Here is a 23,803-nt window from a genome sequence, read left to right as displayed (position 1 = left end):
CATCAGATTTAAATAAATTAGAAAAACCTGATGGTACAAAAATAAACCCAGCCAATTTTCGGGGCAACACAGACAATGAACCCAGTAATAAACCCAACAACTTATGCGAGTGCAGTCTAAGCAATTCCTCTGCAACACTGCCCATCAGCACAGCTCATTAACAGGGATTATACACAGGCTCAAGTTAAAATTGACTCTCTTCCTGTGCCTTTAGTTCTGTTGTATAACACTTGAAACCAAAGTGAAAAAATATCACACTCTGCTCTAGCTTTAGCAGGTCTGGAGGGACCAAAATAGGCCTGCATGATTCGGGGAACAATTTCAATTCAATTCAATTTTATTTGTAATATCAATTCATAACAAGCGTTATCTCAAGGCACTTTACAGATATAGTAGGTCTAGAACACACTCTATAATCTATAAATATGAATCAGGATTTTTTTAGCTTAGTAGTGATCACAATTCTCTGCCATGATTTTCTTTCTCATGAACCATGACAAAAACCAATTTGCAGTACCAAACAGATTTATTTTGGCACATAGTTAACATTGTGCATCACCCCAAGCCTGTAAACATAGAGGCTTCAATGAAGAGAAGGGAGAGCATTGCAGCGCTTGAGAGCTCTTTAAAACCTATTTTATACAGTCTGTGTTTAGAACTTACAGAAGAAAGTAGTAGCGTTTGTGATCAAATACAATTTTAATTAAATTAAAATAAATAAATCAAAAATTAGATTTTAAAAAAAAAATCAATGATATGTAAATGTTTTAATTAAATCATTAATAGGATGAATCCAAATTGGAATTTTATAACGATTAATCGTGCAGGCCTAAACCTAAACGTTTGTTTTCTGTAAATAAACGGTGATGCTATAGCAAGAGCAGAGTGCAGATTTTTTACAAGAAATTGGTTGTGCAAATTGTTTCTTCAAAAAAGGTTACTGGTGTATAACACTTAAAACACATCGTTACTGTAACAAATATCTGAATATGTAAGATGATAAAGGTAATTGTATACACACACAAATCCTTTTCTTTACTTAGTCGCAGATTTTTTATACCTGTGTACTAACCCCGCAATAAGCTGCAACTGTTCTACAGTGTATGGTGACTGGCTACAATCAGAGAGCGAGCTAAACCTCTGCAGCAGGACAGAGCCTGGTGGTGGGTGAGGGGTGAGTACTAACAGAGGCGGGGGGCTTGGGCGACGAAGGGCAGGAGTCAGAGTCGGGGGAGGGGGGCTTGGGGCCCAGAGGAGTGTCCTAGTGAGGAGACAGGGATGAAAAAAACATACTGTCACATAGGCTGACAACAGAAGGTTAATGAGAAGAAGGTGAGAGGTTAAGAAGACAGACAGCTGAGTGAGATCGTAGTTCTGCAAAGTAAGTCGAGTACCTACGGAAGCCCTGAGAGGCAAGTATGGGGGAAAGTAAATCTGGTAATCTATTTTCTAAGTCTGCTCTAAATTATGTTGGTTTTTATCTTTTGGCAGGTGATTTTTGTTGTCATCAGCAGAGATACAGATACTTGTGTTAAAAGTAGGAGTACTGATTTAATGTATTTACTCAAGTAAAAATAACAAAGTACAGGCTTGGAAATTTACTTAAAGCATAAAAGTAAAAGTAGCCTTGCGAATGACAACCAGGAAAGTCAGTGGACATTATACATGCCATTGGCTACATTTTAAATGGATGTCTGCCAATATGCCTAAAACATCACATATATGACTAAGTGACAGAGACTGGGACACAGGTTAATAAGATCCTGACTGAGCAGCAAGATATGAATTGAGTTATTCACAGATCCAGTTTCTCTTTTTTAATCTTCCCCTTATCTACATGTGTCTCTGTGTGTGTGTGTGTGTGTGTGTGTGTGTGTGTGCTCAAATATGGCTTCTGAAAAGAATAACAGGAATTACTTAACAGACATTAATTAAGGAGTTCCCCTTACTTTAGAGATACAACTGACAACCACTGGATGGCAGCAGTGTATAAGAAAGGAACGGACAGGTAGGAAATCTTTGAACATGGAGTGCTAATAATATTAAATGTATTATGTCAAACTCACAATGTTTTCTACATTTTTCAATCATCCGTACTACTATTCTAACGTTATCGCCATCAAGCCGCAAGGATTTGCCGCGATTGATTTGCCGCGAATCTGTCGAGTTGCCTTGTATTGGTGCGGAAGTGCAAAATATATTCCCATCCAATTAGATTGAATTTGTATGATGACCCGAAAAATTATAACGGTTACTCTGCTGAAATTATTTGGGACTAAAGTAACGAGCCAATTTTGTAAATTGTAAGGAGTAGAAAGTACCGATGTTCGTGTTAAAAATGTAAGGAGTAAAAAGTTTGCACAAATATAAATAGTAAAGTAAAAACATCTGAAAAATGAACTTGAGTACAGTAACAAAGTATTTGTACTTTGTCACTTCCCATCTCTGGTCGTCAGGATCATTTCTTGTTGAAGTGCGCCACTCACTTGTGATCTAAATAGGACTAAAGCATATCTCCTTCCAGGCGAGTTTTAATTTATCCATGCACTCTAAACACAAGAGAACATATTTTCTGAGTTAGAATGGTATGTAACATTACAGTCCGCTCTTTCAATTGTCTAGAAATGGATTTTAAACGTCCTGCGGCATGAAAATGTCACTTTATGATTTTTTTTAACATTAATATGAGTTCCCCTAGCCTGCCCATGGTCCCCCAGTGGCTAGAAAAGGTGATAGGTGTAAACTGAGCCCTGGGTATCCTGCACTGCCTTTGAGAAAATGAAAGCTCAGATGGGCCGATCTGGAATCCCCTTTCTCTGCTTTGCCAACTCAGAGAATTTGGTCCACCCGTGAGAGAAAGCCATCATGGCTTTCAAACAAGCAAAGTGATTGGTCATGGCAACACCCCTTAGAAAGCTCATAGTGGGACTGGCTCTAGAGGCTGCAATTCTGCACCCAGACTGAATTTTGGGAAAGAGACTTCAGATACAGCATTTAGGGACCACTAAGGTCTATATAAAAGAGACTTCAGATACAGTATTAGGGGACCACTAAGGCCTATACAGAAGCGTCCAAGAGCACCATGTCACGGGACCTTTAAATTCAGCGCTAAAACATGGGGCAGTGGTGCGCTTTGGATTCTTGTAGCTGAACTGCCAAAACTATTTCTTTAAAGGAACTTTAAAAGCCTTTTTTCCCACCTGTTTTTAAGTCGTAAACACTGGAGAGAACAAAACCTGGATCAGACTGGATCACCAGAAAATGTTTTCTCACCTGCATTTCAGGGCTTCATAAGGACCTGTGTGATTTCCTGGAGGCCCGGATGGTTTATTGATTAGATGTGGAGGCAGTTATTTATCATAGTGCCCATGCTGCTACTGGAAACTACTTCAGACAAATCATTTCATTGTGGTCTAACCTTTAAATAGTTCATCAAATTTGTGATTGAGTGCTCAGGGTCATGGTGCAATGATTCAAATGAACAATCAACTCAGGCGAAAACAATTTGACATGAAGACGCTGATTTTATTATTACTCCTGCTGTGTGATCATTATCATGCAAGCCGATTGTCTGCTTGGATTAAGGCACGAGCCACTGATTAGTCGGAACGGCCGGCTACTAACTTGGTGTTTGTACGGGTGTGGGCGCGCCGAGCCTGCGCGGAAACGCCTGGTTTTTAACAGCCGCTGCAAAGCAACCAGTCTACAACTGAAACTCTGGTAATAATTCATTTCACCAATGAACACATGAGATACCAGCTCCATATGGAACAAACTCATTCTGTACAGTCCCTAAATAAGCAGGTGTTACAGACATGGTTTATAACATTTACGGATTGTTGTTGTTAGCAGTGAAATTAGGGTGTCAGACCTTGTCGTTAAGGTCTTGGACGTAGGCGCTGTGTCTCCACTTGGTGAGGACGATGGGCTCAGCGTGTTTCCTGTCCAGGCTGCGACTCTTCAGAGCGTCCCCAGGCGGCTGGGGAGGGGAGTGGTTGTACTGGAGGCAGGGAACAGGGCGTCATTTGGTGTCAATGTACTTTAATTCTACCCCATGCAAAAATAAAGCACAGCTGGGACTTTTAGATTAATATAATAATCACTGCTTATCAATTTTCAGATTTTGTTTTCTAATCTTATTTACAAGTGAATATGTGTACCAAAGTTATAAGCAGAGCATCAACATTAACAGAAATCTGTGGATAGAACAAATCTACTGAAATAATGCAGAATATTTTAGAAATATATAAAGTGACAAATGACGAGTGCAGGGACTGAGCTCTCCGTCTTTACAATGTTGCATTTTAATGCTAAAACTAATTTATTATAGTGTATTTTCAACACAAAACATTAACAACTTTGATAATTAAGAAATGATATTTAACTTTAAGAAGGGTTCAAACTTGTGGTGGGCCCATTTTTTACACTATTTAGAAGAAAAAATAATGAAAACAATCATTGCAGCCCTTCTGCAATCACTGAAGAAGAGTTACTGTCTCATCCCTGTGTAAAACTGTCAGATTGATGTCCGCCATCTTCAGTTTGACAGTTTTTTCTACAGTGACATCACTTTATTTGTGGGTATAGAAGTCGACATTTCAGTGTTAACCACACCTGTGATTTTGAACTGTACACATGCTGATATTTTATCAATTTGATTAAGTGGAAGGCTTGTTACACAGTCTCACCTTTGGCAGCTCCCATTCAGACCTGGAACCATCCGCGCTGTAGTAGTACGGTCGGCCCTGCTCATCGGTGTGTTTTAACCACTGGTCGTGAACACAAGGACAAACACGAGAAACACAACACTCATTAGTGTGCGTCCTGGCATTACACAAGTATTTGTGCAATAACATAAAACCTACTGACCAACAGACACACTTAAATGTTAGTGTTCTTTATCATATAAAGATGTCGCGACATCGCAATGCTGTGGAAAGTCCTGCACTTTTTAAGTGTAAGTATTCCCTTTTGATCTGCGTTTGTGATTCCAAGTTTTCTGGATGATGGAGGGATGAGTAAATGGCTTGAAGTGCACTATGAGGAAAATGGCAGTTTTATTTCCATCCTTTCTTGAGTAGTGACAATCATTCGGATGCTGCATCAGTGCTAAGGAAATATTTGAGTTGTGTGACAAAGGAGGAAAATGACCATCCAGCTCCACCAAAAATCTACTCCCCCATGCATTCCCAGAAATCCCCATGGTAGAGAGACAGCGGATCAGCCCTGTGCAGCCGGTACCTTCTCATTAGTATAGTCGCTGATGTAAAGCGTGTGGCCGTGCTCGTCCATCTCCTCTGACCAACCCCGCGGCGGCGAGCCGTACTGAAAGTCTGACTGGCTAGAGTAGGTACTGAAGCAGGCGTCCTCCGACGACAGAGGCTGGAGTCGACCGATGGAGAGCGAGAGGAAGGGAAGGAAAGACGGCGAGAGTGAAAGAGGAGTGGTCTATCATTAGAGCAGAGAGGGGGAGAGAGAAAAGAAAGGGCATCTTTCACCATTAAGTTACAGGGGGAAAAAGACAGGCATGCAGCCCGAAGCAATAAATCATCAGAAACTGCCCAACACCAATTTATTAATATTATTATTATTATTATTAGTACAGAGAACCAGGAGGCCCTTTAGAGAGCTAAAAATCCCTAATGTTTATGCTTGATTTGGGGGAATGTGGTGTAAATCTGTAGAGTTGGCTGACAAATTAATAAAGAAATTATAAAACAATTGTAATTAAGCAACAGCGACTGCTTTTTGCCTACAGGAGAGAGTGCGGTTTAACCATTTCATGCAACTGAGTCAAAACAACAGGTGACTCCCAAAGGACTCTGTTTAATATGACTATACACAAAGTGTGTGTGTGTGCGTGCGTGCGTGCGTGAACGTTGATCACAAAAATTGAATGAACCAAAACTGCAATACGTTTTAAGCAATATATATTATGCAAAGATCTGCATGTGACAAGCTGTTTTCTGGTGAGAACCAGTTTCTTACTATATACTTCACTTTACTGAGTGAATTAACTTACTTTATTCTAAATTATTAAGTTAAACTAGGATTCTGAATGCTAGACATCTAAAAATTAAATTATACTTTACAATAGAGGTCAAGGGAAAGTTATAACTCCGTAAGAAGAGGTGTTCAGAAAGTAATGTTTGTTATAAAACTTGTCTAATAGTTTCAGATAGAAGAGAAGATCTGGGTTGCCTAATTAAGATGACCGTCACACCTGCTTTCTGTAGTGACTAACCAGTGTGAAACAACAAGAGCCCTTTGGAAAGAAAAGGAACTTTGCAAACTCTCCACATTACTCAAATTCCTACATCCTCCACTGTCATGTGTGGAACCTGTATAAGCAATGCTTTAATTTCCGTAGCTTTGTTATGATCTCTTCTACCAACGACTGACCTGTATCATTACATAAAGGTCCCCCCTTCACTTTGACGACAGCACGTCGTCTCACCTTTAAAGGGATACTTTGCAGATTTAAATCCAGCTCTGTGTCGTCTTTGTGTGGCCAGTGTGTTTAGATAAACGTTTGGCTTCCTCTGGCCCAGAGCTCACAACAGCAGCTCTTGGCTGGTCTGCTCAGCTGGGAGCTTCCTGCGCTGCAGCCAGAGAAGGAAGCCACACACCGTTCATCTGCACACACTGCCAACACTGCCATGACACAGACCTACACACGGTAAGTGATTTACTGTCTGCGCACCGATAGGTAGAGTGCAGTGCAAAGCGCGGCGCTGGAATTCGTCATCGAATTCCTGCTATTTCCCATTGCTAGGTAACAACATGCTTTTATCTCATTGGTTGCGCTTTCAAAAGGTCAGCGGAAACTAGGTTTAAGTTGAAATAATTTAAACTTTGAACACGGTAAAGGGGCAAATCCGAGCCAAGGGTAGAGCAGCGCAACTTGTATTCTCAAATAATGTGTGTAGGTATGTGTGGGTTCATCGGAGCCTCTGTACATGTACACGTACCTCGGAGCTCTCTTCTGCGCTGTGGCTCTCTCCTCTGGAGCTCCCAGAGCTGGTGTCCCTGGCTCGGGGCGGCTTCCAGGTCCTCTCCAGTGTGCAGCGGTTGTAGTAGAAGTGCCTGCCTGTCGAGTCTTTGTAGGTATCCCAATCGCCCATCACGTGGATCGGGGAGCCGGAGGGAATAGGGGGCAGGTTAGTCGTGGTAATCTTCAACTCCTGGAGGTTGGTGTAAACAGGTGACTCGGGGCGGCCGTGGCCTGACGAAGATACCGTCTAAAAGGGAGAGAAAAGAAACCGAAAGATGGAACTATGAGTCATTTCAGAGTGATCTAAGTCTGTAATATACTCAGGGAAAAGTTCCTCGACAGAGTGTGATGTAGAAATTTACAGCTTTCAGGGTGTAAATCAACAGCTGCACAGCAAGCTGGCAAACATTAAAAGGCCTTAAAACACATCAAACACCCCACCTGCACAATGGAAATGCCATGTCCCTACTGAGCTCCACGTGGAGTCAATCGCTTCATCTTTGCAGTGTTTGTGTTCAACATTGAGTGGCATTGGGGTATAAAGGAAGTGGCTGAAATGTCAAATGTCTGTAGTTAAAGCTGACACAGCCATTAATGGCCGCAGGCCAGAGCCCTGAATGAAGGCGAGGGGAAGGAATGACTGTTGGTTTATAACCGAGAGTGGCAGTGACTAACGTCAGGTAGAAACAAGGAAGTAAAACTGACTATTAAGACGAATTGTTAGGACTGTTTGTCATTCTTCCATCTGCAAACAGAGAAAACTGTGAAGATCTTCAGAAAGAAACCCAAAGATATTCAATTACATGGGTAAAAATGGATCCCTTTATTTGTATGATGCTTTGCTCAATTATTTAAATAATTTATGGGCCTGACTATACTATTAGAATTTCGTGTTGTTAAAATTGTAGCTAGGTAAATGACTATTGGTTATTATGAACAATAAATTTGAAAAAAAACAACAAAAAAACAGCTTAAAACAGAATTTATGAATGAACAAGGAACATTCTTATACAGGAAGATATAAATAACTACGGTTCTCTTGATACCGATAAATGGTAATTTTTTATATTTATCTGATAAATATTGTCGTGATTAACTGACTGGAATGTTAAAAAAACTCTGAAAATAAAGAGATTTCCTGAAGCCCAAGTAGATGCCTTTAAATTGCTTATGGTCCAAAACAAAAAGATATTCAGTTTACTATAATAAAAGACAAAGCAACAAAATATAGGACAAGCTAGAACCATTGAATGTCAACAAAGTTGCCTATTCTGTCAATTGACTGCTCAATTAAATGACAAACATCAAAAATCATCTTGAAGGATTGGCATACGTTTTTTGATAAAATGAATGCAGTTAGTGTAGATTGATAGCAAACCTTAGAGTTTGTTCCCGTATCCAGACAACACTGTTGGAAAACAAAGTTCTCTCAGGTCAATGGCTGGTTCCGAGGAGTTTTATTCACCGCACAGTGGGGACAAAAGTTCACAAGAAGCTGTAGAATTCTCTCTGACTAGAATGAGTCTTCTGGCCAGGGTTTTATACAACGTAACAGGATGCAACAGAATAACAAAAGCTGAGAAGACATTCACTCACAAAACTGAGTAGATTTGCATAGACCCAACAACGTCTGCTCAAACCAGAAAAAAACAGTCCTTTGTTTAAAAGAGGTGAGTTCTGCTGAAAATCAGCTTGGGCTCTAACCAAAAGGTCTCACTCACAGTGACCAAGTACAATGCTTTGTTTCAACACTAAGGAAGACAAAAGGCAATCAGACTTGAATAAAAGGACAGGAGAAACTAAAAGTTTGCCGATCTGAGAAAACAATAGGAACTTAATCAGTGAGCAGATAAGAGGTTATCAGGATAAAATGAGCATGAAACTGTTTTCACGCTGTCTCTAATGACAGAGCATCCTTCTCCAAAGGCAGGACTTGCCACTGAACCAGTCAACGGGCTGCTTGTCATGATTACTTCATGCTGGTATTACAAAGACGCTGCTCGGCTGCAGAGCGACAGAGCCATAAATAATGACAGTACCCCGTGACCTCCCAACCCTGGCTTGGTGATGCATTTATTGCACAGGGATCAATAGGGATGAAATGTGCCGGGCCTGAGTACACAGCTGGAGGTACCCCCGAGAATCCAATATTCAGTGGACTAGATGACGACTGAGCAGTGTGCTGCTCTTTACAGCGTCACTGCACAACAACAAAAAGGTGGACAGTGCATATATTTTTACAGGCGATTTTCCAGCACAGAGGAATTTTTGGTGCCACCCAAAGAGGTTTTAGCCAGCACCAAATGAAAAGCACCAGTACCAAATAAATTGCGAATAGCAATAGCAGTTCAAATCCTCTCCAAATGAGTTTAATAACAATTTACCAAACAACCATTGAACAAGCAGGACAAACAAGTTCAAATAGGAGCGCTTATTGTAGTTTTTCCACCACGCTGTGCCAGCTCTTTCGGTGATAGTAATTGTAATATTTAACTTTTTTTTTTTAACCACTTTTGTCAATTGGGGTTTAATTTAGTCAAGAGATGATATACATTTTTGTAAATGCGTAGATTTCAGTCAAAGTAACAGCTTCTTCCACCCGGGAGGAGCCAGAATTTGACAGAAAGTCATGATCAAACAAGGAAACATTCTTTGCTTCTACCATCAAGCCGTTAAGCAAACATGGTCTTCCAAAATAAAACCTCATTCACCAAAAACGCTCTGTAATGCCAGTGTGACGCAAGGTGCAGCTTAAGAGTTAAGTTATGCGTAATAAATCAAAATACACCAAATATTACCTCTGGTGACGAGCAACTAGTAAACACATCATCCTTTGGATGTATTGAGATTGCACGACAAATGCTTCTCCTCAGACGGATCATTGCCATTGTCCCTGCGATTTTTGGATCTGCGCTCAGTGTTGACACTGCTCTGTGGTCTTCCTGTATGATGCTAAGGGGAACACGTGATGTGGTGCATGGATCTGTCAAAGGGGAAGTCTTGGTAGTCAATCAACTGTTAAAAAAGCCAGTTTGGTCGTATCCCACTTCAGTGGCAAAACCGCATTTTTCTCTAAAAGGCTGTTCTGAAATTAAACTTCACTTAAGTGGGAGGAAGCTCCACAACATTCCACTGCATTTTTAAAGAGGTGGGGTCACAGCATAATGTGAATTTTGCTGGGAGACTTCCTTTGACACACTGAGCTCTTCTCTCTATCTTTGTATTCGTCCTATTAATGCTCGTTACTAGCTTAGAGCTTGGAGCTTATTCCCCGGAGTTTTCGTTGGACTGGGGTGGCACCTGGATTGTGGTTGTAGCTGCTGCCGGATCCTGCTCTACGCCCTGCATTGCTAGTCATAGTTCTGTTATGTTTGTTACTACAACTGCCACTGGTCAGCAAAGCAACTGCAATAATTATTTATTATTAAAAACCTATATTAGTGTCTCTGTGTCTCAGCCGGCAGCGGCAGATGGCCGCCCCAGAGGGTCGAGGTCCGTCTGATGTTTCTGCTTGTAAAAAGGACATTTTTAATTGCCACGGTCGCACAAAACGCTTGCTCTTGGGAAATTGTTGGGTCTTTGAAAGTTATAGAGCGTGGTCTAGAGCGACCCTATCTGTAAAGTGTCCTGAAAAAAACTCCTGTTGTGATATGACGTTAAATTTGATTGGATGGATGCATGAACAATGTATGGCAGAAACGTATGGCAATCTGCTCTCTTTCAGCTGACAACTTCCATTCAAGGGGTGATGATGCAGAAACATTCTTAAGAAATATTTTATATATATTAAGTATTGAGACAGCTTATAGTGTTAATATAAGGAGAATAATATGTTTTTTGCAGTCAAAAGTCAGAATTTTGGGAGGTCTGTATAAAAGCATCCAAAGAGCGCCATGTCATGGGACCTTTAAATGGCAACTTAACAGCAATTTCAAAAAGTGGACTAATTTTCTATTTTTTTTACTGTAGTGGTAGTAACAGCACTCATGGTGTAACTACAGGCTGCACTACCAGGTTAGCTAATTATAAATGCACAGGGTGTCTTCTTAACTCCATTAAAGCTGCGTTATATTCCTGAGCAGCTGTTCCTGGACATCTGCCGTGGAACAGACTGACCACCTGATCAATACTGAGCTGTAGAACCACTGCGAAACATTAAAAGGCTGGCCTCTAACACCAAGGGAGCAGCACACTGTGCTTTAGTCCAGATGTTCAGAGGTCTTACCGTGTACTTTAGAGTTGAGAAGTGGCAGCAGTTTCAAAAGTAAAAGTCTTGATCTTTTTGCCATGTTCGCACTGGGTGTCTTTTTTGGAGCCTCCAGCGTCTGTTTTACATTATAATCCTATGGAGTACACACTGTTTTCAAGCGCCACGGCAGATGGGTTTTTCTGCAGCTCAGACTGTCTTTTTGAAGTTGGACGATGAAAAGCGGAATAGCGAGACCGGTCGTTTCCATAACAATCTAACGTTAGCAGTAGCACCGCTCCCTCTCTCCGTTCTTTCTCCAGATCGCTTGACGGCTTTGCTTTATCTTGCACCGCTCCACATAGCACTCTAGGATGCTGTAGCAGTATCTGTTGCTATAGCAACAATAGACGCACTCTGCTGCATTTTGGAACCAAAACGCTATCAGCTTTATTGGTTTTGTTTTGTTTGGAACTACAAAAGCGCCCTAGTCAACTTTTTCTTGTCAAAAAAGACGCCAAGTGTGTTCATAGCCTTTCTGTGTAGGTAAAATGAGGTGGTGTGCAGTTGGATAGATATGAAACCAGGGTTTAACATTAGCGCACTATCCACCAGCCAAACGTTGACACAATATGCAAGTGGCTGGTCGATATGCTTCACTCGCCATCATAAGAAAACAATGACATTGAGTGGCTGGTACAATTTGAACATTCTCCATCTCATTTGAATACGTCAATTTTGCACCCTGCATGAATCTCTCTGGCTCAAATCCTGATTTTCACAGAAGCAATTCAATAAAAAAAAAAAAAATAATGGTAGTAAATCCTTTGGGGCTCTGCGAGAGGCATTTCTAACGCTTTTCTGTCATTTTGTAGAGTAGACGATTAAAAAAAACCTTCAATTCATTTGGCAAGACATTTAAAAGTTTACCAATGCGTGTCGGCTTGAGCATTCCTCAAGGTGTCGCGCAATTTGATTAATTTGTTGAAGACCTCAAACTGAATTGGTCTGACCGGAACAACCAGTAAGCCTCAAACACAACAGAAGTCAGTAGCAACCCCAACTCCTACTGTACAGTCTGCAGTAAGAAGCAACAAGCCTGAGGGGACACTACACTGTGGCAGCTAATGAGCACTTCTGATTGCAGCCCAGCATACTCCTAATTTCCTATTTTTAGGCCAGAGCAGGAGTAAATGAGTAGAAAATAGGAAAGCACTCTGCCAGTTCCAGATAGGAGATCTGCCTAGTCTTATCTGTACCGCCTGCAGCTCTGCGGTGGAATAATAATCAACGGGTCCAATGCTCTTAAGCCGGAAAGAAGAGGAGGTAGAGAGGGAAATGGGAGAAAGACCGAGGCACTGATCGCATCGCAGCTAATACTAGAAGGAAATGGCTGCAGATGCTTTGGCATCACAGTTTATATTTAGACTAGTGTGGTGTCGCATGAGATTGAACATTGTGTTCATTGTGTGCAAAGCTGTTGTCCTGATTCACATAAAGTTGGGAGTAAAACAGCTGGGTGGCTTTTTCAAAACGCAAAACAAGGACAGGACCTCCCATGGCTAATCTTGAAGACCCTCAACAGACTACGAGTGGAACAGGGGAGGTGCAAAGCACTTATGAAAGCATGGAACCACCAGACAGAAGACACCAGACAGCTGTGGAGCAGTACAGACAATGGCCCCCCTACTGGAGTGTGCAGTCCAGTGCAGCCCCCACAGGACTTGGCTGAACAGACCCCAAAAGCTATGACCAGCCACAGATATTAGCCGAACGACGTCTGAAATGGCAACGGACTCAAAGAAGAAGGTGGTGTTGGGACATTTGGTCTAACATCTGGTCTCCTGATTGCTTATCTTGTCTGACCGCTGAGTTAAAATATAGAAACGATACTCAAATATTAATGATAAGAGACAGAGAAAAGCAGCAATGTTTTGGAGGTGCTATTAAAATCGGTCAGTTGATAAGCTTTTATATTGACAAACCATTTCAGGATTACCCCAGGCAAAACTTTAGTTAATAAATAAATAAATAATGTATTATGTTTTTAACTGACTTATGTAGACTTGTTCACATTCAAACACACAACGGGGAACATTATAACTTTAAAAAACTAGCAGAATATATCTTTTTTATCAATTGGCGCATTGAACCCATTGTGAAAGGCTGATTGAGAAAGACAGCATTTTTTGTGTTAGTTGAAAGAAAATATCAGTGGAGTACTGCACATTAAAATGTAACAGTTATCCTTTTTTGCAGTCGTGCCTTTTATGTTCAATTTGTTTAATAATTAAACGTTGGAAATTAGTTCCTTTCATTCGTTTTAAAAGGCATTAAAATTTCCCTTTGAGGTTTTCTAACAGTATTAGGATTAATACAATTTACACACCCACGCTAACATTTATTGAAAAGAGGAATAAAAAAAAACTATCTTTTGGAAATCGACCTTAATGCCTTAATTAAAAAAAAAGAAGGAAAATCCAACCTTTTAATTTTCTTTGTGAATGAATAAAGTAGTGTAAATTAATAAATGTTCTTCCTTAAAATACAGGAAGCATAAGGTTACACACCCCTATGTTAAATTCCCATAGAAGCAGGCACATTTTTATTTAGTTATTTCATGGATCCAGGATAATATGCATCCTGGTACAGTTCCATTGGCCTTTGGAATTAAATGCCCCCCCCTTCATCATCACATACCATTCATCATACCTAGAGATTAATAGCTTAATAGCTGGTTTGATTTGCATTAAGAGATGGAGAAGGGGCATGAATGAAGGCATTAAGATCAAGTTCAAGTTTTTTTTTAATCCTCTTTTTAATCAACTTTAACAGGGCTGTGTAAACTTATGCAAGCCACTGTAGATGTAAACCGAGCCCTGGGTATCTTGCTCTGCTTTTGAGAAAATGAAAGCTCAGATGGGCCGATCTAGAATCTTTCCCCTTATGAGGTCATAAGGGAAAGGTTACCTCCCCTTTCTCTGCTTTGCCCACCCAGAGAATTTGGCCCACCCATGAGAGAGAGACATCATGGCTTTCAAACGAGCAATGTGGCAGTTGGTCAAGGCCACACCCCCAGCCTCCACGTTGTTCTTTATTATCTGTTAATTTATCACATGTAATATCACAGTTTTACCTCAAATTGTGCAGCTCTAATGAAAACATGCATTCCTAAAACCAAAAGCTGTGTATTTATTCCAATCACCATGTTTAAGGGTTTGGTGTTCTTCAGCTGATATCAACCTATTGAAATCACTCCAAATCCAAACAGATTGTTAGTTGATTACAGCTTTAAAAAAAAAATTTAAATAAATAAATAAACACAGAAACAGAGAGAAGTCATCAGCGTCCTTTAGGTGGCAGCCTAACAACAAAGTTTGTGAATTCTGAAAAGGGATTGGCCAGTGACAGAGGAGGAGGAGGAGGGACTCCACATGTCCCCCTCCTTTCTCCTCCCCTTTGTCTGTTTGACACATATGAACCTGCTCTGCTGCATACCTGCAGGGAACTGGACCACGCAAACACACACACGCACACTTTGAGTGTGTGTGTTAAACTGATATACAACGGTGCAAGTTTGCACATGTACAAACGGGCACACAAAAACAAACAAAGACAGCATCTAGTTGTTTTTTTTCTACTTCCTTGTCCATTCAGTGTTTAGTTTCCCAGGTGCAAAGTGCAACTGCAGTGCTTTACATGCTACTGATAGGCTAATAAATGACATGCATTGCATAACGTAAGTAGGACATGTTTCTTACTATTTCCCTTTGGCAACACCCTCAATATAGCAGAAATATACTCTTTTCTTTATGTGTGAAACAGGTTTAAACTTATAGTCAGGCACTTTTTTATTCCTTTAGGATTTGGAGAACATTTGATCCATACACCTTACATGTCACAATTTGTCTGCAAAGGAAAGCCCTCATAGTTTTGGCTTAATTCTTATTCATAAGATTTAATAAAGCAGTCTGTCTTTTAAGACTCATAGTGCAACAAAAACTGTGTAAAGTAGTAAATGTAAATGTGCTGCATTTATATAGCGCTTTTCTAGTCTTAACGACTACTCAAAGCGCTTTATTTACATTGACATAAAGTAGTAACTTCCTTTTGGAAATAATGTAGCTGCAAAAACAAATTTGGTGCCTTGCTTTTCTTAACTAACATTTCTACATCAGATATGGTTTGGCATGGAAGTAGAGTGTGGGTATAACAGATGCTGGATATGAAACATATGAGCAGTGAAACCAGTCAGGAGTGTTACAGAGCCTAATTGAAACAGGAAGAAAGGAGGTCGTATGAAAGAGGAGTTGTCGACATGGAAAATGGTCAGGCTGTTTTTCCGGAAAAGATTTCATAATTGATCCTCAACGGCTTTCCAACTTATTACCTGTATGAGTGCTATTTTAGAAGGTCCCGTCGCGAGACAATTTCATTTTATGAGGTTTTTTAACATTAATATGAGTTCCCCTAACATGCCAATGGTCCCCCAGTGGCTAGAAATGGTGATAGGTGTAAACCAGGCCCTGGGTATCCTGCTCTGCCTTTGAGAAAATGAAAGCTCACATGGGCCCCCCCTCTCTTCCTCAAAAGCTATTGGATCAGAAATGGCACATCCTAAGGAAAGCTCATTGTGGGACTGGCTCTAGTGGCTGTAATTCTGCACCAAGATTGCTGAATTTTGGTAAAGAGACTTCAGATACAGTATTAGAGGACCACTAAGGTCTATATAAAAGAACCTTCAGATACAGTATTAGAGGACCACTAAGGTCAATGTAAAAGAGACTTCAGATACAGTATTCAGCGACCACTAAGGTCTATAGAAAAGAGACTTCAGATTCAGTATTTGGGGACCACTAAGGTCTATATAAAAGAGACTTCAGATACAGTATTAGAGGACCACTAAGGTCTATATAAAGAGACTTCAGATACAGTATTAGAGGACCACTAAGGTCAATGTAAAAGAGACTTCAGATACAGTATTAGAGGACCACTAAGGTCTATATAAAAGAACCTTCAGATACAGTATTAGGGGACCACTAAGGTCTATATAAAAGAGACTTCAGATTCAGTATTTGGGGACCACTCTATATGAAAGCATCCAAAGAGCACCAAGTCTTGGGACTTTTAATGGTACTTTGAACACCTGTATTTTTCATGTGTAACTTAAGTCTGTCTTCATTAAAAATGTGTTGCAGACATGATTAAAGTCCCAAAAAATAAAAGACCTCAAACTAACATCTTAGCCACTGACTGAAAGTACATTCCGCCATGGCGTCTCGTTCAGTCTGGTATGAGACAACAGAAAACGTCCAGCTGGAATAAAAAGGACAGAGAAAAAAAGCAAGCTGCGCACAAACACACTGCGAGTAAACAAAAAAAAAAGCCTTGAAACACTGGCACCACCCAAGGCAATTGTGCAACTCCAGAGCAATTAAACTCAGCAGTAGAAAGTAGTAGACAAAGCAATGCAGGGAAAGCACCGTCAACAGCCTGCGGTGAGGTTGAGCCTTGAGTGACCTCATGAAGCTCAGAGTCAGGAAGCAGTCACCACAGGACACTAGGTTTGGGTGGTGGTGTTGTTGTTTTTTTCCTATACCCGTGGTATAACAATACTTCTAAAAATGGTGCTGGTGCCAAAACCGATAAATAAGAGCACAAAACAACAGTCTTTGACAATAAAGAGAGGCTTGTTTATTGCTAAGGTCATATGGTCAGAATAAAATGATTTATTAAAAATGTAATAATTTTTAACAATTACTTGTTTCATCAGGTCCAATGGGGCTCAAAAGTTTGGGAACCCCAGGTAAAAAATTTTATTAATGTGCAAAAAGAAGCCAAAAAATGATATGGAAAAATCGCCAAAGGCATCAAATGACAGATTAGACATTCATATAATATGTTACAAAAGTTAGATTTTTTCTCCCGTCATTTACACTTTCAAAATAAAAAACTAAAAAATAGACTAACAAAACAAGACAAAACCAAAGATTCAGGCACAGATGAAGAGGGAGGGGGGCGTAGCGCTACAGGTAGGCAGCGGTGAAAAGATGGGTCTTGGGGGGGACTGGAAGATTGTGAGGGACTCAGAGGTGGGGATGTCTTGGGGGAGGGAGTCCAGAGCCTGGGAGCTGCGCTGGAGAAGCCTCTGTCCCCAAAACTGGACTTGTGGGTCAGAGTAGACCTGCTGAGGTGGATCTGAGGGACCGTGAGGGTTGGTAGGGGGAGAGTAAGTCAGTGAGGTATGAGGGGGCCAGATGGTGGAGGGCTTTGTAGGTGAGGACCAGGATTTTCTAGGTGATAAGACTGAGCTTTGCTGGTTGATCCCGGACAAATTTTACATTAGGTTTACTGATCGATTTTAAACACACTTTATATTAACCAAGATTAGAGAATCGGATCAACAGCTCATCATGCCAGGACTAAATTGATTGTTGATCCCTCAGTCTATGATATCAAGTGCACCAACTTGGCCCTCTAGGTCGAGTGGGATTTGGTCAGCTTTTGCCTCTTTGTGATATTTTGTGACACATGCAATGACATCTGTTTGAAGTGCATTTTGGAAAAATGGAAAAACTAAAACTTGTGCTGTTCTTTGAGGGTGTACCCAGTTACAGATCAGAGAGAAGAGATGAACAGTGCCCTGTTTTACATAATCCCACCTGAGAGAAGCATCCTTGAAGCTCGTCAGAGAAGTGGGTCTATCTATCTGTGATCTTCTCGTGTTTCCACACGAGCTGCAAATGGGTCAGATGTAAGAAACAGCGGGAGGGCGAGAACGTAACGGAGAAAGGGATACAGAAAGGAAGAAGGATAGATGTCCTAGATGTTCATAGAGGACAACACCATATCCTCCTGTCAGCATACTGTCAAAACACCCTCAAAACTCAAAACAATGAAGTGTAGAAGTTGGGGTCATGGGTCAAGTCCTATGGGGAGATTCTGGGGCTAACAAGATGCAGTTAGCATTCCATTGAGTCCCATTCATTTTGGCATCACGTCGGCGTCCATCAGTTTGTGTTCCAGCATAGTATTATGCGGAAAGATTTTCCTGATCTGGAAAGTTAGCACAGCCACAATTATTTTATCTCTGCGATGGGTAGGTGAACGGTAAAAATGGGGTGTTCATGCTACAAAGTACTGTAAATCTATGGGCGTTGGCCAACGCATCCTGTTGCCAGATGAAGTTGCTTTGCAGTCTGGCAATGAGTTGGTCGAGGTTGTACTTTTCGGCTGGAACTCATTCAAAGGAATAAGGGGGCTGTTTTTCATGCAGGGGGAAAGCTGGTCTGATATCCCTAAATATTGGCACAAACTGAAACAAAATAAGAATGTCTTTAGGGAGTTTGTCCCATCTTCTATAGTGTCTGATTCTCCGTACTGTGTACAGTTGACTGTAGGGCTTGACACTTATTCCCCAAATCAAATCAATTCTGATTGGCAAGGTCCCGATTTGATTTGATTTTGGATTCAATGTCATTTCAGGATTTTTCAATTGCAAAACCAGTTTTGCTTGAACATATGAAAGACATTCTACAATTTTACAAAGTTCCCCTGCAGGCTGGGACATGATGCCTGAACCCACGCTCACCCCTTTTTTTTAAACACAGAATCTAATTTCCCAGTAGTTTTCAGACCCACTGCTGACAATTTTTAACCCCCGAGACTTAAACCAAGTGAGAAGGAAGGGGTTCGGTGTTACTCACTGACATTTTTCTCACAGTAATACACACGTTTCTAACAGTCTAAAAACAGCCATAAATCATTCTCAGAGTTGACTCATCCTTGAATAACACGATCAGTGGTGTGGTTTTTCGAGGCCACATAGCAGAATCGGCTTGAGGGAAAACATAGAAGCAAGGCAGCGGACAGCCTCAGCCGAATGATGAGTAATCCTCTAATTCTATCTACCTGACTGCTCACAGCTAATGATCCTACTTCTCCTGCGCGACGGTTGGCTGGAGTCTGGAGGGGTGGCACGTGTGTGTGTGTGTGTGTGTGTGTAGGTGATTATGTAAGAGGGTTGCACGTGGACAGGTGCAGCCACTGCTCAGGACCCATAATGCAATGGGGATGTGTGACTTAGAAAGATAGTATAGATTCTGTGTGCGTGTGGCATTCTACTCCAATTTGGGCTCAGCAGAGAGTTTAAAATAGTTATCTAATGTGGAAACAAGTAGCTATAAGTAGAATAAACATCTCTAAAAATGGCCTGTTTGTAAGATAAGATAAGAAAAGGTTTTCAAGAGCCCTATATGGAAGAATGAAATCCTTAACCCTAAGTTAAACAACAGGATCATCCAAATGATAAAGATAAGGTTTTTCTCCTTCACAATAGAAAAGCCTCAGACCCAGCCGGGGATTAGCCTACTTGCTGCCATTCTGGTTGTATCGCTTAGAAACAAATGGCCGCATCACACCAGGCGCTGACAGTATCTAATTCACCACTGATCACCGCTGATGGGAGGTTTACTTCCTGACGCCCGTTATCGCAATCCAGGAGGATGAAGATATGAGCTCCTGCTGCTCGGTTTATGCCAAGCTCAGTCTCAAAATCCTCCTGTGATCCTCCGGTTCACCCTGTGCACCACCACACTTATTATATAGAGTGCTTCATGAAAGAAAAAGAAAAAATACTTTATTAGTTTTACTTTTTTTTTTTTTTTTTTAAACCATCTTTTTATCTTGGGATGGTGTGGCTCAGCTCATACACTTTTTTTTTAACGTAGAACTGTCCTTATGTTACGCCCACCCTTCGACCCATTCTAGCCCGGTAGAGGTTGACCGGAGGCACGCATCTGACGGGACAGCAGACTTTTGAAAGCAAAAAGCATTTTGCAAACTGTAACCTTTGCATGCCGATAAACCAGGCCTCCGATTTGATTTATAAGTGGTGAGGCATATGGCTGCGTGTCATGTGTGCGTGCGTTGTATGTAATCCCTCTGTGGCAGACAGGGTACATGCAGTTAATTTCCCATTCAGCAGCACATTAAGGAACACAAGGGGGAACACACAGCCTGGAGACTAAAAGTAAACTTTGAAAACAAGGAGAACCGTAACATTTCAGTTCCATAAAAACCCGCACACTGACCCAAAAATGGATGATTCAATCAGATTAAAGGCTTCAACAAAAAGGAATCTAATATACTTGGAACAGTCACTTGTATTCAACAACTGTTTACTGACAACTTCAAAAAAAGATGAATTGTGGACACCACCAAAGACTAGATTGAGCAGTTGAACACATTACTTTCCTTTCCTTTCCTGTTCATCCTGTCAGATCACATTACAAACAGCAGACACAGCTTCACTGTTGAGCAGCCGGACCCAGCTGGACAACACTGAATGGGTTAAGACCAAACCCAGTGGGGAGGAACAGAACTGAGTATTATTCCTTCAACCATGGACACAGGTCTTTTAAGGCCATCAGTTGAAATGTGCTGGGTGTCCATTCATGGACATGAATGAGCCTATATGTGGTTAATGCACATGTAGCCTCATTCATATCAGCAAACAGGGACATGACACAACCGTGATGCACTGAGCTCAGCTACAGACAAAAAGGAGCTAATTGTCTAAGACAGACTTTGCTCATTCAAAGCTTTTGTGTTTGCCACGGATTAAGATACACTCACGTTGTCCCCCTCCAGCTTAAAAGCTGGTCTCAGTGCTGTTTCTGGACCAGTCCTTCCTAAAAAGGGGCACATCATAATGGGACACCAACCACAAGTCGCTAAGTAGTGTCGCAATTACTTACACAAAATATGAGTTATAAAAGTGAAATCCTCAGGGCAAACGCCTTTGAACGGGAGTCTTTAAATATAAAAACTGTGACAACGGTCCAATTAAAAAATCAAAAAAGTAAAGATTTCAAAATCCTTACTACTCTCCTTTTATGTTTGCAAAACCATTTTTTTCTTAGACTTCAATACACAATTGCTTTCTGGGGAATGACAAGCTATAATCCAAATAACATCATAATCCCTTATTGAAAAGATGAAAAATCAGTTACTCGTCTTATTCCAAGAGACTTCCTGGAACAATATTAAGGAGCCCTGGAGGGCTGCAGACCGGCAGCAACACTCACAAACGTCACAGCTTTAGTTTGGTGGACACAGTAGTTTCTTACCACTTCAGGACTCATGAAAAGCCACATTCTTTGCCTCAATGCATTAATAATGGCTGTGAAGTCAAACGTGTGGGCGACAAGTCAAAATGTCAGCAGGGCTGATTAAAGCAGCGGCCTGAGATCCTTTAGGTGGCTCAGACACAGCCTACATAGCGAATGATGACTCAATGTTGCCCATAAAGTTCCCAAATAAAAGAGATGAGAGAATTTCAGGTCAGGTCAATAGATCTGAGGATTCAAATTGCTGGAGGAGGTAAAAAAAAGATGCAAGATGGAACACATGCACAAAAAGAACAGCACAAATAATGGAAACAATAAACGTCAAGGCAAAGAGTGGGTACTGGAAAAGAGTGAGTCACGCCTGAGAGCTGACACATGGGGCCTTTTACCAACAGCACGAATCATGGCATAACCCAGAAATTAAGGGATTACTGTAAGTGAGATGAATACGTTTCTTTAGAAATAGAATCGTGTAACAATAGCACTAACCCTGGTCAGAAATGTGTTTGCAAAAAACAGATGTCCATTGCAACATGGCTAAAAAGCATTAATTTACCTTCAGGCCACAGTATCTGGCAAACCCCAGAATGGCATCAGAAGCCCTAGTTAAGAATAGCTGCAGTAGAAAAAAATCCTCGTTGTTTGGCTGGTTAATTTCCCCATCTGGTAGCCATAAACAATGACTGAAACCCATCAGCTAAGTGCCAACTTTAGTTTACATTTCTTAGACTTCGCTCACACTCATTTTAACAAGAAAAAGTTGACTAGGTCGCTTTTGTATTTAACAACAAAGCTGGTAGAGGTTAAGTTACAAAAAGCAGCCGACAGCTTTTTTGGGTGTTGCTATAGAAACAGCTACTGCTACAGTATCCAAGAGCACGATGTGGAGCGGTGGAACGAAAAGCGATGGAGCGAGCTAGAGATGGAACAGAGAGAGAGAGAGAGATAAAACAAGTGTTGAAAGAGGGAGACATATAAAGGAGTGGAGAGCAAGAGAGGAACATGTCTGTACACACTGCCACCAGGATATCCAAACAGTTGGATATCCAACAGGAAATTACATTTCCTATCTACATGTCCCAAATATGAAGATACGATATAAAGCACCCATATTATGCTCATTTTCAGTATCATAATTCTATTTTGAGGTTGTACCAGAATATGTTTACATGGTTTCATTTTCCAAAAACACCATATTTTTTAGGTACTGCACATTGCTGCAGATCTTCTTATCACCCTGTGTGTTTAGGTCTCTGTTTTAGCTGCAGAGTGAGAAATCTCACTTTTATACTATCTTTGTTGGGAGTTGCACCTGCACAGTAGCAGGGTTAGATCCTATCAGCTAGATAACTCTTTCTCCAGCTGGATCCGGCAGGATTAGCTGGAAGACTTCTTCTACAAGAGGGGCACTTGTGGAATACCTGCAGAACAGGGACAGGAAGTAGTTCTTTTGGAGATTATGGTGAACTAGTGTGTGTTGTACCAGTGTTTTCCCATTGAGAATGAGCTAGCATCCTAGTGCTAGTGCTAGTGCGTGCTACAGTTAGCCACCTTGTCTCGGCTAATGACGTAGAAAGCCATGCAGAGCCGGAGACAGAAGACATTCAGAAACCGTATCTCCATCAAAACAGCATGGAAAGTTTTTTTTGTCCAAGTGCATGTGTTTGGAAGCCTCAGATCCCAGAAAAAGTTTTTTTTTTATTTTTTATAATACGGGCACTTTAAGAACCAAATATTTCCACAAATTTGAAAAACAAATACCAGGCTTTTTATTAAAGAAAGATTAAAGCATGGCATAGCTAGCAGCTAAATATGTCTTCTCCAGCCAAAATACAAGGCTAAGTAAATACTTTAATATTTAGGATTTTTTTATATTATTGTTTCAACATACCCTTTGAGGGACAAGCACAGAATTAGTTTAGAATCTACAATTATATCATAAGTATCCTTGGCATGGCAACACTGATTTTTGGAGAGAAATTGACAAAGAGAGAGAGAGAGAGAGAGAGAGAGAGAGAGAGAGAGAGAGAGAGAGAGAGAGAGGGAGAGAGGGAGAGAGAGAGAGAGATGCCACTAACGTTAGATAAAAAAATCCTCAGCTGTCTTTTCCTGAAATCCATTTTTTCTTGTTGTGGAAACGTAGGTCGGCCTTCTCCGCTAGTCATTGGTCGGCTGTCAAAAAGTGCTTGACGTTGGTCGTTTTTTTTTTCTTTCCCAGAAAAGTCAATTCAACTTTTAATAAAAGCTCCGAGCTGCAGGGAAAAAAAGTCTACGGTTGCAATTTAAAAAGTGCGGAGGACTTTTTTTGAAATCCCGGTTTACTCTGTAGGATTATAATGTAAAACAGACATAGGCAGTTTTAAAAAAGACGCCAAATGCCTTCCGCTGTTAAACTTCAGTAGAAACTTGATAAACTCCCTGCTTTAAGAGGTCAGTGCAGCGGTGGCCTGATTGGGTTAACTAGGTTACTGGCAGGACATTTATAGAAGATAT

General features: G+C 40.9%; 1 protein-coding gene across 15 annotated transcripts in view; it reads right to left on the bottom strand.

The window, feature by feature from the left end:
- Positions 1-23,803, bottom strand: part of LOC117954139 (rho GTPase-activating protein 12-like) — a 71,254-nt gene that overhangs the window by 13,975 nt on the left and 33,476 nt on the right. For 4 of the 15 annotated variants that reach the window (XM_034887677.1, XM_034887675.1, XM_034887676.1 and 1 more), the window contains 6 exons: positions 6,972-7,241; positions 5,242-5,448; positions 4,689-4,769; positions 3,872-4,000; positions 3,625-3,687; positions 1,187-1,261 (listed from right to left, as the gene is read on the bottom strand). In XM_034887677.1, coding sequence (XP_034743568.1) covers positions 1,187-1,261; positions 3,625-3,687; positions 3,872-4,000; positions 4,689-4,769; positions 5,242-5,448; positions 6,972-7,241 — 825 coding nt within the window. Of the gene's footprint in view, positions 1-1,186; positions 1,262-3,624; positions 3,688-3,871; positions 4,001-4,688; positions 4,770-5,241; positions 5,449-6,971; positions 7,242-9,792; positions 9,945-23,803 lie in introns of those variants that run through there. The other 11 variants (XM_034887690.1, XM_034887679.1, XM_034887682.1 and 8 more) reach the window with 11 other exon arrangements.

Source organism: Etheostoma cragini, chromosome 12, assembly GCF_013103735.1.
Source record: "Etheostoma cragini isolate CJK2018 chromosome 12, CSU_Ecrag_1.0, whole genome shotgun sequence".
NCBI lineage: Eukaryota > Metazoa > Chordata > Actinopteri > Perciformes > Percidae > Etheostoma > Etheostoma cragini.
The sequence above is the reverse complement of the archived record's forward strand: the minus strand, read 5'-3'. Positions and strand labels throughout refer to the sequence as shown.